At 41.6% G+C, this 15,585-nt stretch overlaps 1 protein-coding gene across 1 annotated transcript in view; it reads left to right on the top strand.

The window, feature by feature from the left end:
• waplb (WAPL cohesin release factor b) overlaps positions 1-14,143 on the top strand; it is a 37,267-nt gene extending 23,124 nt beyond the window's left edge. The window contains exons 10-21 of the mRNA XM_079577119.1: positions 818-929; positions 1,994-2,227; positions 2,320-2,431; positions 4,231-4,328; positions 7,089-7,165; positions 9,732-9,865; positions 10,805-10,920; positions 12,096-12,266; positions 12,558-12,777; positions 13,316-13,404; positions 13,681-13,776; positions 14,011-14,143. Of these exons, the coding sequence (XP_079433245.1) occupies positions 818-929; positions 1,994-2,227; positions 2,320-2,431; positions 4,231-4,328; positions 7,089-7,165; positions 9,732-9,865; positions 10,805-10,920; positions 12,096-12,266; positions 12,558-12,777; positions 13,316-13,404; positions 13,681-13,776; positions 14,011-14,076 (1,525 nt within the window). The 3' untranslated portion in view covers positions 14,077-14,143. The remainder of the gene's footprint in view (positions 1-817; positions 930-1,993; positions 2,228-2,319; positions 2,432-4,230; positions 4,329-7,088; positions 7,166-9,731; positions 9,866-10,804; positions 10,921-12,095; positions 12,267-12,557; positions 12,778-13,315; positions 13,405-13,680; positions 13,777-14,010) is intronic.
• Positions 14,144-15,585: the final 1,442 nt, after the last annotated feature.

Below are 15,585 nucleotides of genomic sequence, written 5' to 3'. Positions count from 1 at the left end.
TCCTGTCGCCAACTTTTATCTCCTTTTGACAGAACTATAGCCAAGTGTAAGGCTTCGTAGTAGCAGTAAGCTAGCGCCGCGGTGTTATGACATTGTTGACACCGTTGACCAATCGGGACACACACGTTTCCCCACAAACACAGGCCTGTCTTTGCGGATTTGGGCTCAGTTTTGGAAGCCGTAGAGACGACAGACGCGCTGTGTTATAAAGCATCAGCTGTTTGTCAGAATCGTGTGTCGCTCTTACGATTCTCAGTCGTGAAGTGTGAACCCCCACGTTCTATAATCGCACTGAATCCAGTCGTGTAGTGTGGACCCCCCATTCTATATAAAATAGAATTGTATAAAATTGTGTAGTGCTGACCTTAACTCTCTTTGTGCTTTCTTATTCAATATCGGATAAGTCTTGCAGTTTGTTATAATGACAAGTATCGCAGACGTATCATATCAGGCCCTGAGTATCGGGTTAGGTATTGTATCATTAATTAATCTTTAATAACCTGCTTTTTTTAGGTGTTTAAAGATATACCTATTATTTATGTTGGGAAATAATCAGAGATTGCTGTACAACTGGAGCTAAACTGAAGCTGAAAACTCGTGTGTAAAAGTCTCAAAGGAGGACGACTTATTCAGAGCCTCATCTGTCAATATTTGGTTCATATTTCACCAGAGCCCAGACGGAGCAGCGCTGTGTCTTTATTTTAATTACAGCTTGATTTTCAATCCGTCAGAATGATGGATGGCCTTCAAAAAGCTAAAAATATCCCATAAATGTCAGTACTGATGAGGGAGTGAAACAAAGTGTTGTGTGTTCCAGTGTGATCAGCCTGGCGACGCGCTGTGCCATGCCCAGCTTCAGGATGCACCTGCGAGCCCGAGGGAAGGTGGCACAGGTCTTCAAGACGCTCAACGACGCCCCCCAGCACCAGGTCAGGAACTGCACCACACTTTTCTTATTAAAGAGGGGGTATCCTGCTTTTTTCAGTCCCATAGCACCAGTCTATATCTCACTACAATGATGAGCAAACCTTCTGTTGGTCTGTAAATGCAGGAAATTAGAATAACTGCCTTGTATAAAATGTCTCTCTCAAAATGGCTGTAGTGAATGTCTTGAAATAGGCCTCTGTCTCTTTAAGAACCTCTGAGCCTTTAGACACGCCCCCTCCACACGCTGTCTGTGGCATCAGTGGGGAGGGGGTTCTGCTGAGGAGCAGTGGTTGGTTACTCGGCTGGTGACGAAAGCTCGGAGGCGTCTCCAGGAGGTGGGGGCGTTCCTAGGAGGACTCAGGCAAACCTATCCCTAAAATGGCCGCCATCAGAGTTTTTACAGATTACTCAGAAATACGTGAATGTGCCAAGGCAACACTTCAGCCATGTTTTTAATGAGGGAATGACAGAATAACATGATGGAAAGCTTGAAAAAGAAGAAGATTTTGCGTAATGCCCCCCCTTTAAAGTTTAAATAAGGTTTACCATTAAACCATACCTGTCTGATATCGAAAGTATAAATTATTTTTCTCAATTTTTCTCAGTTCTCTTTTGTTTTCCATGATTTTTAAAATCTTTTTCTGCACATTTATTATTACTCATATTTTTTCTATTTTTTCCCCTTCATTTTTGCCCAATTTTTTATTTTTTCCATATTTTTTCTTGAATTTATAACAATTATTTTTTTTCTTATTTTTGCTGCAATTTTTTCTTGTTTTTTCAAAAGGTGTTTCCTAATTTTTGATAAGTTCTTTTTACTAATATTTTTCTCAATTTATTCCCAATATTTTTCCCTCCAGTTATTATTTTTTTTGCCTTTTTCTTCATATTTTTGGCACAATTTCTCCCTTTTCCGCCAAAAATTATATTCCCATTTTTTCCACCCACTTTTCTTGACATTGGAGCTGAACCCGATACTGTAAATGTGCAGATCTTCCACACACAGACAGATATTTTAGTACAAGTATAAGGAAAGTACTAATGGCTGACACTGTGTCCTCTGCAGAACCTGTCTCTGTGCACGGCGGCGCTCATGTACATCCTCAGCAGAGACCGGCTGAACATGGACCTGGACCGCTCGTGTCTGGACCTGATGATCCGGCTGCTGGAGCTGGACCAGGAGCAGAGCGCGGCCGACGCGGCGCAGCTCAGCGCCCGCGAGATCGCCAAGGTCAAGGAGAAGATCCGCAAGCTGTGCGACACGGTGCACAACAAGCACCTGGACCTGCAGAACATCAACGTAAGAGTCGGGAGGATTTCTCTTTGGGGGATGTGGGGATGGGAGCGAGGGATGGCGTGTGCTCACTGACTGTCCCGTCTGTGTCTCCGTAGACCGGTCACTTGGCGATGGAGACTCTTCTGTCTCTGACGTCGAAACGAGCCGGAGACTGGTTCAAAGAGGAGCTGCGGCTGCTCGGAGGCCTGGACCACATCGTCGACAAAGGTACAAAGGGACAACTTCCACTTATCGTGTCATTATTACTACTGAAATTTCAAACTCGATTTCGATACTGAAAAATAAGCTTGATTTCGATACCACAGCAAAAATAAAATCCCCTTATAAGTATCATATTTGCTGTAGGAAACCCTTGTCCCTTTCCTTCTACACTGTATTGTCTACATTGCAGAATACTCAGCATTATATTAATTCAGATTTACCATGTTCTTGAGACATTACAGGGCTCCAGACTAACTTTTCTTTTAGTAGCGCTGGTGCTACCAACTTTTTCATTTGGTCGCACAGACTCGAGACACAATATCAATATCACCATTTTAATAAATTAAAACAAAGACCGTTATAAACATGTTCAAAATCACTAATAATTGATCCTAATAATGATTAAAATAGTGTCAAAACATTTTGAAATAGATTTTTTCATATTAATATTGGTGATTTTACATAATTTTATTATATTTTTTTTTGCATTGTTCTGCTTTAATTTTGTGTTTTCAATCCATTATTATCCATCTTCCTTGACAATTGTTTGTCTCTTTCTTTCCAAATCTGCAATATCACCCTCACTTATTTAACCTAAAGCCTAAATAAAATACAGGAGCTGAATCTGCTGCGGCTGAGGGAGAGGGCGGGCCATAACAGCAGCTGTTAGCTTTATGTTAGCTTTACGTCAGCTCTCTGTTAGCTTTACGTTAGCTCTCTGTTAGCTTTACGTTAGCTCTCTGTTAGCTTTACGTTAGCTCTCTGTTAGCTTTACGTTAGCTCTCTGTTAGCTTTACGTTAGCTCTCTGTTAGCTTTACGTTAGCTCTCTGTTAGCTTTACGTTAGCTCTCTGTTACCTTTACGTTAGCTCTCTGTTAGCTATACGTTAGCTCTCTGTTAGCTTTACGTTAGCTCTCTGTTAGCTTTACGTTAGCTCTCTGTTAGCTTTACATTTGCGCTCTAAAACAAGCTTCTTCTGACCGCGAGGAGATCAGAGCGAACTCGGGTAGGAACATAAACCGCTAAACTCTTTCTGCTCCTGTCTCCTCCTCCCGAGCTCGTATTTCTCCCTGACCTGCGCTCGTGAGCTCGCCTTTTGGGGCGGTACTGCTGCAGCCGAGCGGCGAGCTCGGACATAAACATAAATGTGAAAATATACTACTGTGGGGAATAAACTGTCGTAAAGTGCGAATTGGCAGAAAGTAAAAGAAGGTTAATTCATGTTGGGACACGTGGCTTCTGTTGCTTTCTCTTATCCCTCAGACAAACAGGGAGAGCAGGGCGTTTAGCCAAAACTACCAGCTGACTTCTTCAATAATATTAGAAGCTTGGGTGTGTGCGTGCACAGTGTGTGTTGAAGAGTGCTCTGGAGACGCTGTTTATAACCTTGTTTGCAGCACTCCTCATAAAGCCTATTAGACTTCCTTTTTTTTTGCTCGCACCTTCTCTAAAAATATTCGCATATGCGAGCATTTTGGTCGCAGTCTAGAGCCCTGTATTAAGTAATAACTTAACTGTTTTTGCACATAGTCAAATGCTTACTGCATACTGTATTTGGCGATTTAACCTAGAATATAAAGTGTTCACAAACTGGAAACACAGAAAGTATTGACACTGCTCAAAAGAAGATCCAGCTTCGATCCACTTTTAGTATGGAGGAATTGATTTTTTTTGACAAAACCTACTTCCACTTTCATTTATTCAAGTTCTCCAGAAGGAAGCGAGTCTCTTTAATCCACAGTCTAAACCGTGGACATTTTAATCTGAATGATGTTGGTAAAAGGTTTGTTTCTGCGTGTCTGCAGTGAAAGAGTGCGCGGAGCAGCTGACGCAGCAGGAGGACGAGGAGAAGCTGGGCTCGTCTCTGTGGGGGGCGGAGCGCTGTCTGCGGGTGCTCGAGAGCGTAAGCACCCCAACATACTACACTTAATAATGTTTTCATCTGTACATCTGGTCACGTCTTCACTGGAAATCCCTGATGTCAAAGTGAAACATCTGCTGTTTATCCCACCTTTTTAACAGTTTACCTGGAAGTCGAACTCGTCCAGTTTTGATTTTCACCAAAGCCTTAAATGTCCTCAAAAAGTATCACATTTGTATCACAACTTTCCACCCCCACATTGCCCCTCTTTTTCAGTCTATTTTTCCCTTTTTTTCCCACATTTTCCGTGTATTTTTTCTCCACATTTCTCCCTCTTTCATCCCTATAGTTTTTCAACTTTTCCCCCACATTGATGGATGCACCGATACCACTTTTTCTAAAACCGATAAGAGTACGAGTACTTTGATTTAAGTACTTGCCGATACCGAACACCGATACAAGTACAAGGCATTTTCTTCAACATTCTTACTTTTTTCACAGCAGATTGTTTTGTAATTAGTTAATTCACTCATGTACATTTCCTTAAGTAAAGTAGGCGATACATTTAAGAGCCGTTATATTAGAATTGTGCTGATGCCATTTATTTATATATATACTAGCTGAGACCCGGCCTTCGGCCGGGTCTCGCTAGTCTCCACATTTGATATTCTGAGATTATGAGTGATTACAAAGAAATGTCCAACCCGTCACACAGTGCAGCTGTAGACCAGTGGTGCCCAACCCATGCCAAAAACTATGGCCACTACAAATGAGTAAAAGAATGAATGCAAAAAAAAATGTCAAACAAACGGCAATTGGAGTGTTTGATGCACCCGTGCTCCTTTCTTATAAACTACAACGACAATATTTTCGCTAAACTCAGGGAATAGAATTCAAGAGACAGTGGAATAATTATAGATAAATATTAGGGGTTCAGCTCTAACGCTTTGGTTCAAAGTGCAGGACCCGTGGTTTGGTGCATCACGGTAGTTTACAATCCAAAAAATAATGAGTAGGTTTTGAACTGAAATAGCCTAATTATCGTTGTTAGACAGTATTTATAACCTTACAATAAAATTGGCAATGCTTTCCAAGCTGCTTTAGAATCAAATGTACCTCTGGGCTCAATACGTGAAAGCAAAATAGAAAACAAATGTTACAGCAGCAAAGGAAAAAAAAAGAGAAAAAGGAAAAAAACTACGCAGTGCAGGCCATGCGCTCGTTAAGTTGTAGTGTCATTTTCGCTTTTACGCACACGGAGGATAAATCAGTCGGAGCAGCGCGTGTGATTAGAGGCTCGTGTTTGAGGAGGTTTTGGGCACGCACGCACACGCACACACATACGCACATGCACACACACGCACACATGGCCCTGTTTGGATGCGCGCACACGCACGGCAGTCAGATCTCGTGCACTCGCGTTTTTGTGACAGCGGGTTGTCCTCGGACAGCAGCACCGCGGTCCATATGGACCCGTGGCCAATGCCCGCGGCCGGTGGGACTCGTCACGTGGGGGCCGGCCGCGGATGTAATAACACCAACCACGCACAGACTCAGTACTGTCGCCAGGCTTCCTGGTGTTCCCAAACGGTCTCCCATCCCAGTCCTAACCAGGCCTTTCCCTGCTTAGCATCGGAGGAACGGTCTCCCATCCCAGTTCTAACCAGGCACTTTCCTGCTTAGCTTCAAAGTCGGTATGGGAAATAAACATGGCGGCGCCCAGGCGGCGGCCATTGAGATAGCGTTTTCTATAATAGATATATATTTTCATTCAATATAATTTTATATTTTTATGTCTCTGTCCATCATAGACAGAAAAGCCCATGTCCTAAAGCTCCTCAATGCCTGAGCTTTATTCATTTATGTGTTTTTATTCAACAATAGTATTGAGATGTTACTTAAATGGTCTCTTTTCGTCTTTACTTCAGCTCCTGTAGATTTTCTCGTGTGTTTGTAGTAACTTAGCGAGAAGCTACAGCGTTTTCATTGTTCTGCTGCAGCTCATTTTGGCTCAATATAAACATGCTGTATGTCTTTAATCTGAGGACTTTTTAGTCGCTGGGTTAGTTTTTCAGATGAATAAACCCCTGGGCATAAAACGGCGTCAGAATGGCCAAAACTGCTAGCCGCGAGTTAGCAACGTTAGCCTGTATGTTGTAAACACTGCAGACGCTGCAGCTCTAACAACATTAAGCTCTGGTTAAATCCAGCACAGACTCTGGTTTAGAGAGCGCAGTCTGTGATAAAGTCAGCTCTATGTGGATTATTGTATTTACACTAAACAATTCTCCAGTTTGTTGCTTCTTCTCTCCTCAGCTGAGAGCTGCGCCTCGTAGGTGCGCCTCGTAGCTGCGCCTCGTAGCTGCGCCTCGGTTTCTGGTATCGGGACCTCATGAATGAGTACGAGTATGAGTACAAGCATGTGGTATCGGTATCGGTGCATCCCTAATTTTCCCACTTTTTCCACATTTTCCTGTATTTTTCTCCCACATTTTCCCTTTTTTATTTCCACATTTTTGTCACAATTTCTAGTCATTGGAGGTAAACTCCATTTGCTCATCTCCCAGTCTTTCTTGGGAAATAATGACGCTGCTCGACTACTTTTGCTTCACAAGTTCGCAAATCTTAAGAGATGAAATATGCTCAAATGTTCTGCTTCTGTGGCGTTAAAAATAAAGTATCTGGACTTTAAACCTGGCTTTTATAACCAATGATTGTTATTCCGCTACTAGAGAAACCTCAGGGCCTTTAAAAGTATTGTCTAGAGCCTGGAATAACTGAGTGAATGTGGCGTCTGTGCAGGTGACGGTCCACAACCCGGAGAACCAGAGTTACCTGATCGCCTACAAAGACTCGTCTCTCATCGTCTCCTCCGCCAAGTAAGAACTCCCTCACACAAACATCTCTGAACTTCCTCCTCTGGTCAGTTTCACAATAGCACAGTGACACACATGTCTCCGCTCGTCCAGAATGAGAAATGGCACTAATCCTCTTTATTTCATGGTTTATGAGGAGTTAGCTTTGATCTTTTGAAGAACGAGGACTTCTTCCCCTGGACTGGACTGGACTCTGAAACACTGAGCTTCTGTCTCACGTCCAGCTGCTCTTCTTTAACCTGATTATCTCTGAACTGTCTGTTGGTCTGGACGTGGACAAAGGCCCGAGCAGCTGACGGAAGTGCAGAGAACCCGGTTTAACTGGGACAGAACGGTTCATTATGAAGTGGACGATACGGCGTCTTTAACCAGGCCGGATTTAGCTCAAAAGGAACATTTGATTCCGTTTATCTCAGCCCAGACCCTTCAGCCAAAGTGAAGCAAAGCTGTAACTTACTAACACTTTATTCATTATCAGAGAGGGCAGAGCCGCGGTCTGAGCCAGGACCAAACCAGGACTTACAGCAAACTGGTTAAAAACGAGAACTAAACCTGGAGTAAGAAACTGGAACTCTGAGACAAAAAGAAAAGCGGTGACAACGCGGCAAAAGGTAGAGAAAGGTGTCGGAAAAAGTACAGTTAACCCCTTAACTCCCGCCTGAACCGAGGACATTTTCTCCAGTTTGGCTTTACCCCAGTCCAAAAGCTTCTGGGAAAAAGCTGAGACGAAAACAATGCTGGAAATGGGACAAAAAAGTGCCGAAAAATTGATGAAGAAGTGGCAAAGATGTCACAATAAATTGACGAATAAGTGACAAAAATGTGACCAAAAAAATGACAATGTGACAAAAATGTGATAAAAATTTGACCAAGAAATGACAAAAATGTGACAAAAAAATGACAGAAAATGTGATAATAATTTGACAAAAAATGTCAAAAATGTGACAAAAAAAATGACAAAAATGTGACCAAAAAAAAGACAGAAATGTGACAAAAAATGACAAAAATGTGATAAAATGTTACAAAAATGTGACAAAAACATTACAAAATATTGATAAAAATTTGACAAAAATTGACGGGAAAAAAGGACAAAAATGTGACCAAAAAAATGACAATGTGACAAAAATGTGATAAAAATTTGACCAAAAAAAAGACAAAAATGTGACAAAATGTGACGAAAAAAATACAAAAATGTGACCAAAAAATTACAAAAATGTGACAAAAAAATTACAAAAATGTGACAAAAAAAATGACAAAAATTTGATAAAAATTTGACAAAAATTGATGAAAAAATGACAAAAATTTGATAAAAATTTGACAAAAATGTGATAAAATGTTACAAAAAATGTGACAAAAACATTACAAAAAATTGATAAAAATTTGACAAAAATTGACGGAAAAAAATGACAAAAATGCGACCAAAAAAATGACAATGTGACAACAATGTGATAAAAATTTGACCAAAAAATGACAAAAATGTGATAAAAATTTGATAAAAAACAACAAAAATATGACAAAAAAAATACAAAAATGTGACAAAATGTGACGAAAAAAATACAAAAATGTGACAAATAAATGACACAAATGTGTACAGAAATGTGATAAAATGTTACAAAAACATTACAAAAATTTGATAAAAATTGACGAAAAATGACAAAAATGTGACAAAAAAAAATGACAAAAATGTGACCAAAAAAAATGACAGAAATGTGATAAAATGTTACAAAAATGTGACATAAACATTACAAAAAAATTATAAAAATTTGACAAAAATTGACGAAAAAAAATGACAAAAATGTGACAAAAAATGACAAAAATGTGACAAAAATGAGTTGAATATCCAACAAAAAAATGATGGGGAAAAAATGTGATGACGTGAGGAAAAAGATCCTCTCGGTTCAGGCGGGAGTAAAGAGGTTAAGGCACCTGTACCAAAAAGCAGATATCATTAAAGATAAAGATTAAAAAAAAAACGGGCCCTGGATCGGGAGTGGTTTACGGTCCAACAACTATTCCCCACAGCTTTGTTTCTCTCTCTGGCTCTAAATCGCCTTGTCGTCATCGCCCAGCTGGGATCCCCCAAGGCAGCATTTTAGGACCTGCTTTATTTAGTACATTAATGATTTAATGATCAACTTTGTGCAGATATCCAGCTGTACTGTATACACTACCATTACTACAATTATTATAAATGCTAATTGTGTTTGACAGAGTTGTTGCTTGAGTGATATTGGGGGTCGTGGCCTGAAAGTTTGAGGGGAGGTTCTCCCTGCGTGGCCCGAGCCGTGGCCTGTTCGAGCGTCATTAGTGTAAATCGAGTTATGTCTCAGTACAGTTTTGTGTGGGAACAGAGGAACATCTGCCTCAGACTCCGCTCTTTATCACAGACACAAAACCACAGGCTGGTCATCAAACACTCAAACGTCCACCACCGTGTCTTATGGTTTCTTTTAACCCTGTTCCCTCCCACTGTCCCATAAATCCTTCTGGAGACACAGGATTAGATATTCATGAATAAATCTGAAGTGGAGAAGTTGTTTATTTTAATATTATGTGTTTCTGTTTGCAGAGCGCTGTGGAAGTGCGAGCAGATGATCCAGACGTACACTCGAGACCTGCCCTCGGACAGAGCCCTGGCCAAAGCCGTGCAGGACTGTATGAGAGCCATCATCGGAGTCTTACTCAACCTGACGCACGACAACGGTGAGCCAGACCTTTTCTTAAAGAGGGGGTGTTATGCTTTTTTCAGTCCCATAGCACCAGTCTATATCTCACTACAATGATGAGCAAACCTTCTGTTGGTCTGTAAATGCAGGAAATTAGAATAACTGCCTTGTATAAAATGTCTCTCTCAAAATGGCTGTAGTGAATGTCTTGAAATAGGTCTCTTTAACCCCTTAACTCCTGCCTGAACCGAGCACAGTTTCTCCAGTTTGGCTTTACCCCAGTCCAAAAGCTTCTGGAAAAAAGCTGTGAAAATAGCAACAAAACTGAGACGAAAACAATGATGGAAATGTGACAAAAAAGTGACGAAAAATTTATGAAAAAGTGGCAAAAATGTCACAAAAATGTCACAAGAAATTGACAAAAAAGTGACGAAAAAATGACAAAAAATTGACGATAAAATGACAAAAAATTGACGAAAAATGTGACAAAATGTGACAAAAAAAATTACAAAAAACTGACACAAATTTGATGAAAAATTGACAAACAAATGACAAAAAATTGATTAAGAAAATGAAGAAAAAATGACAAAAATGTGACAAAACATGACAAAAAAAAAATGTTTTTAATGAGGGAATGACATAATAACATGATGGAAAGCTTGAAAAAGTCCATTAATACCCCCCCTTTAATTGTTTCCCACTTTTTCCCCATTTCTTCACGCTTTTTTCCTACTTTTTTCCTTCTTTGCACCCATTTTTCCCCCCAATTTTCCCCCTTTTTTTTTCCCTTTTTCCCACTTTTTCCACCATTGTTTCACTCTGTTTTCCCCAATTTCCCCCTTATTCTTTCTCTTATTGTTTCTAAATATTTCCCCTCCATTTTTCCCTTATTCCTTGACCTTGGAGATACAGTTGATGTGGTAAATCTTCAGTCAGTTTGACCCCGTCCTCTAACTCTAACTCTGTGTCTCCTCAGAATGGGGCAGCACGAAGACGGGCGAGCAGGACGACCTGATGACCACGGCTCTGAACTGCGTCCTGAAGGTGCCGCAGTTTCTGCCGCAGGAGCAGAGGTTCGACGTCCGAGTCCTGGTGAGTCCGGCTTTAAGGAACAGTGTGGGGATCGACACTTTTGAGCCTTAAAGGGACTAAACGAAGATTAAAAATGTTCAAACTTAGTATTTTCCTCCAGCCATGTCCTAATGTGTAGAATGAGCTCAGACCTGTTCACCACAACTGCCTCTAAAATCCTGCACTGTCACTCAGGAAGGTGTTCGGGTCTGAAGTGCCGTCATGCACGAGCTTAACCCCTTAACTCCCGCCTGAACCGAGCACATTTTCTACAGTTTGGCTTTACCCCAATCCAAAAGCTTCTGGAAAAAAGGTGAGAAAATAGTGACAGAAGTGAGACAAAAACAATGAAGATGTGACAAAAAAGTGAGAAAACTTCAAAAAATTGACAAAAGATGTATGAAAAAAATGACAAAAAATTGACGGAAAATTTACAAAAAATGATGAAAAAGTGGCAAAAATGTGACAAAAAAGGACAGAAAAATGTACGAAAATTAACAAAAAATGACGAAAAAATTATGAAAAATTATGAGAAAGTGGCAAAAATTGGCAAAAGATGTATAAAAAATGACAAAAATGTGACAAAAAATTTACAAAAAAGGACAGAAAAATGTACAAAAAAACGATAAAAAAAATTTGACAAAAAAATTATGAAAAAATGACAAAAATGTGACAAAAAAGTGAGAAAACTTAGACAAAAAACTGACAAAAAATGTACAAAAAATTGACAAAAAAGGACAGAAAAATGTACAAAAAACGATAACAAAAATTGACGAAAAATTTACAAAAAATTGACAAAGAATTTACAAAAAATGCTGAAAAAACTGACAAAAAATTGACAACAAATGTGAATTTTTTTTTACTATTTCACAAAAAATGTATAAAAAATTTACAAAAATGAGTTGAAAACCCCCCCCAAAAAATGATGGAAAAAAAATGTGATGACGTGAGGAAAAGATCCATTTAGATGAGTTTTGTAGGGCTTAGCTTTCAAATGAGGTGTTACACTGGCCTACAGGATTTGGGTAAAGCTGAACTGGAGAAAAAGCTCTCGGTTCAGGCGGGAGTTAAGAGGTTAATATAGAAGCTGCAGCTACACATATGACCTGAGGTGGCAGTAGTGGTCTCAGGGTCTGGGTCTGCTCATAAACCTGTTGAGATGTTTCGTTGGTGTAAAGTTCCTCCTCTCCTCTCAGGGTCTGGGTCTGCTGATAAACCTGGTGGAGTACAGCGCCAGGAACCGATACGCTCTGATGGAGATGGACCTGGAGGTCGGCCCCTGTGAGACCACCGTGATCCAAGGCCCCAACCACGTCCAGGACCTGGGCCGCACCGGGACCATGAGCGCCATCGCCGCCCTCGTACAGGTCAGTCTGCAGAGTTACGTCATCAGGTTGTGTCAAAACAGAGTGGAGAAGCTGCAGGTGGAAAGGTTCACCAGCAGGGGGCAGTGTGGAGATTATTAGTTAGTTTTGTCCCTCACACAACGAAAACAGCCCAGACTTGCACTTTATAGATAAATCTGACAGAAAACTTGATCTACAGCAGAAGGTTCACATTGATCTGTGTTTAGTCTGACCTCCTTCACCTTCTCGTCTCTCCTGTTTGATTGTTTTGTGATTTTCCCGTTAATTTCCCGCCGTCCTGCGTTTGTGCAGCTGTTCCTCCAGAGAGAGCGCGCCGCGGTGCTGGCCGAGGCGCAGACTGATGACCTCATCAAAGAGCCGCCCAAACCGGCCGACCAGAGCGGCGAGTGGCAGGAGACGGGCGGAGAGATCCAGTGGGTCGCCAACGACAACCACAACAACAACGCCGCCACGGAGAAGACGGACAAGAAGAAGCCGGACGAGGAGGAGCACGAGCTGGACCTCAACAAAGGTGAGAGGGGCCTCAGACTCAGAGGCGTAGCAAGGGAACCAAGGGGCCCGGAGCAAGACTCTCGGTCGGGCCCTCTGGTGGTCGCTCGGTGTACTGCGCACTGGGAGAGAGGACGCTACGTGAGCAGGAGTCACCTGACAACTCCCATAATGCAGTTCTCTGCATTAGTTTCCCTCAGAGCAGAAGCGGAGGTTCTGAAGGTCATGACGGGTGTTTCACTTTATATAAATGTAACCTGGTGGAGCCGTGAGTAAAAAGTCACTGCTCATTCTAAGTTACATTATAGTGACTCACTAAAGCAGCAGCAGGACGGGGATAAACAGCGCCACAGAGCAGCAGTGGAGACATGGTGTAATGACAGTCATAAAGTCAGAAGGAAAACTGTGTTTATCAAGTGTTTGACTCCATTAAAATATGGTCCAAAATGGTCCAGTTCACGGGGGCCCTTGCCTGTTGGGGCCCCAGGCGACTGCCTGCCTTGTCTTAAAGAATAAAACAGCTTTAAAAAGAGTTAAATGTGTCTCTGTTTACATTACAGCTCTGCAGCACGCGGGGAAGCACATGGAGGACAGTATCGTGGCCTCGTACACCGCACTGCTGCTGGGCTGCCTCTGCCAGGGGAGTCCTGTGAGTACTACTACTATTACTACTACTATCTACTACTACTACTACTACTTCTACTATCTACTATCTACTATCTACTATATCTACTATCTACTATCTACTATTACTACTGCTGCTGGGCTGCCTCTGCCAGGGGAGTCCTGTGAGTACTACTACAGTTACTACAGTTACTACAGTTACTACAGTCACATGTTTTCGCCTCCTTTGTTCTCTGTGATCCTTTGTTCTGTGTCTGGATTATTATCATTATAATAATAATATTTTCTGCTTTGTGGTCAGATGAATGTGACGACTGTGAGGGAGAACCTGCCCAAAGGAGACTTCTCCATCATGACCGAGATGCTCAAGAAGTTCCTCAACTTCATGAACCTCACCGTGAGTTAAACACCGCCCTCACCGTCGCCTCACCGCCGCCTCACCGTACATCATTATTATTCTGGACATAAATTCGCAGCATTCCTCTAAGCCCCGCCCCCATCAGAATCTAATCCAAAACACTGAGAGGGCCATGTTTTCAGACGTGGCTAAAACGATCCACATTCTCTGCTGAAAGTCCGTGTTCCTCGTGAAAAACTAAACCTGTTTCCTCCTGTTTGTGGTTTCCTCCAGTGCGACGTTGGCACCGCGGGACAGAAATCCATCTCCCGGATCATCGACTACCTGGAGCACTGCTGAGAAAACCTCCTCCATCTCCACCTCCACCACTTCATCAGCGGAATGACAAACCGTTCACTCTGCGTTTTCACAGCCGTTCGTTTTTTTTAACCAAAGCACTTTGCAGAAACTCCGGCTCCGGCTCCGGCCCGGCTCCGGCTCTTCAGGCTGATTTATGAATTTCAACTTTTGTTTGTGGATTCCGTTCTGAACTCCGTGATTTAAACGTTCTGACTTTGTTCTCGCTGTGAAAACGACTCCACCAAATCTTTCCTTTCGCCTCAAATTTAAACGTTCAGACGATTATGGAGGAAATATTCAGAATTAAAGTCAAGAATTGTACATTTTCTTTAGGTCAATGGAAAGAAACCCGTCAGATTTATGAGATTTCCGTTAAAAAAAAAGGGGGAAATATGAAGTTAGAGTTTGAGTCGACTTAATCTGTTTTCAACCCGCACCACGAAACACCTGGTTGTCATCTGGACTGGGGTGTTTTAGTGTTGAGGACGTTCACTTCAAGAGGCTTCCTGAAAAAGACCAGGGAACAAACACTTTCCCCAATCAGTTTTTCATCTGTTTCCTTCATTTTGTCCCCAACTTTTCACCCATATTTTCCTCCATTTTGTCCCCAACTTTTCACCCATTTTTCCTCCATTTTGTCCTCAACTTTCACCCATATTTTCCTCCATTTTGTCCCCAACTTTTCACCCATTTTTTCCTCCATTTTGTCCCCACCTTTTCACCCATTTTTCCTCCATTTTGTCCCCACCTTTTCACCCATTTTTCCTCCATTTTGTCCCCAACTTTTCACCCATTTTTTCCTCCATTTTGTCCCCAACTTTTCACCCATAAATTCCTCCATTTTGTCCCCAACTTTTCACCCATATTTTCCTCCATTTTGTCCCCAACTTTTCACCCATATTTTCCTCCATTTTGTCCCAACTTTTCACCCATAAATTCCTCCATTTTGTCCCCAACTTTTCACCCATTTTACCTCCATTTTGTCCCCAACTTTTCACCCATATTTTCCTCCATTTTGTCCCCAACTTTTCACCCATTTTTCCTCCATTTTGTCCCCAACTTTTCACCCATTTTTCCTCCATTTTGCCCCCAACTTTTCACTCATTTTTCCTCCATTTTGTCCCCAACTTTTCACCCATTTTTCCTCCATTTTGTCCCCAACTTTTCACCCATTTTTCCTCCATTTTGTCCCCAACTTTTCACCCATATTTTCCTCCATTTTGTCCCCAACTTTTCACCCAACTTTTCCTCCATTTTGTCCTCAACTTTTCACCCAACTTTTCCTCCATTTTGTCCCCAACTTTTCACCCATATTTTCCTCCATTTTGTCCCCAACTTTTCACCCATTTTCCCTCATTTTGTCCCCAACTTTTCACCCATATTTTCCTCCATTTTGTCCTCAACTTTTCACCCATATTTCCTCCATTTTGTCCCCAACTTTTCACCTATATTTCCTCCATTTTGTCCCAACTTTTCACCCCATTTTTCCTCCATTTTGTCCCCAACTTT

Source organism: Gobius niger, assembly GCF_951799975.1.
Source record: "Gobius niger genome assembly, chromosome: 19".
NCBI classification, from domain to species: Eukaryota; Metazoa; Chordata; class Actinopteri; order Gobiiformes; family Gobiidae; genus Gobius; species Gobius niger.
Note: the sequence above shows the minus strand (reverse complement) of the source record. Positions and strands in the feature narration are given on the sequence as shown.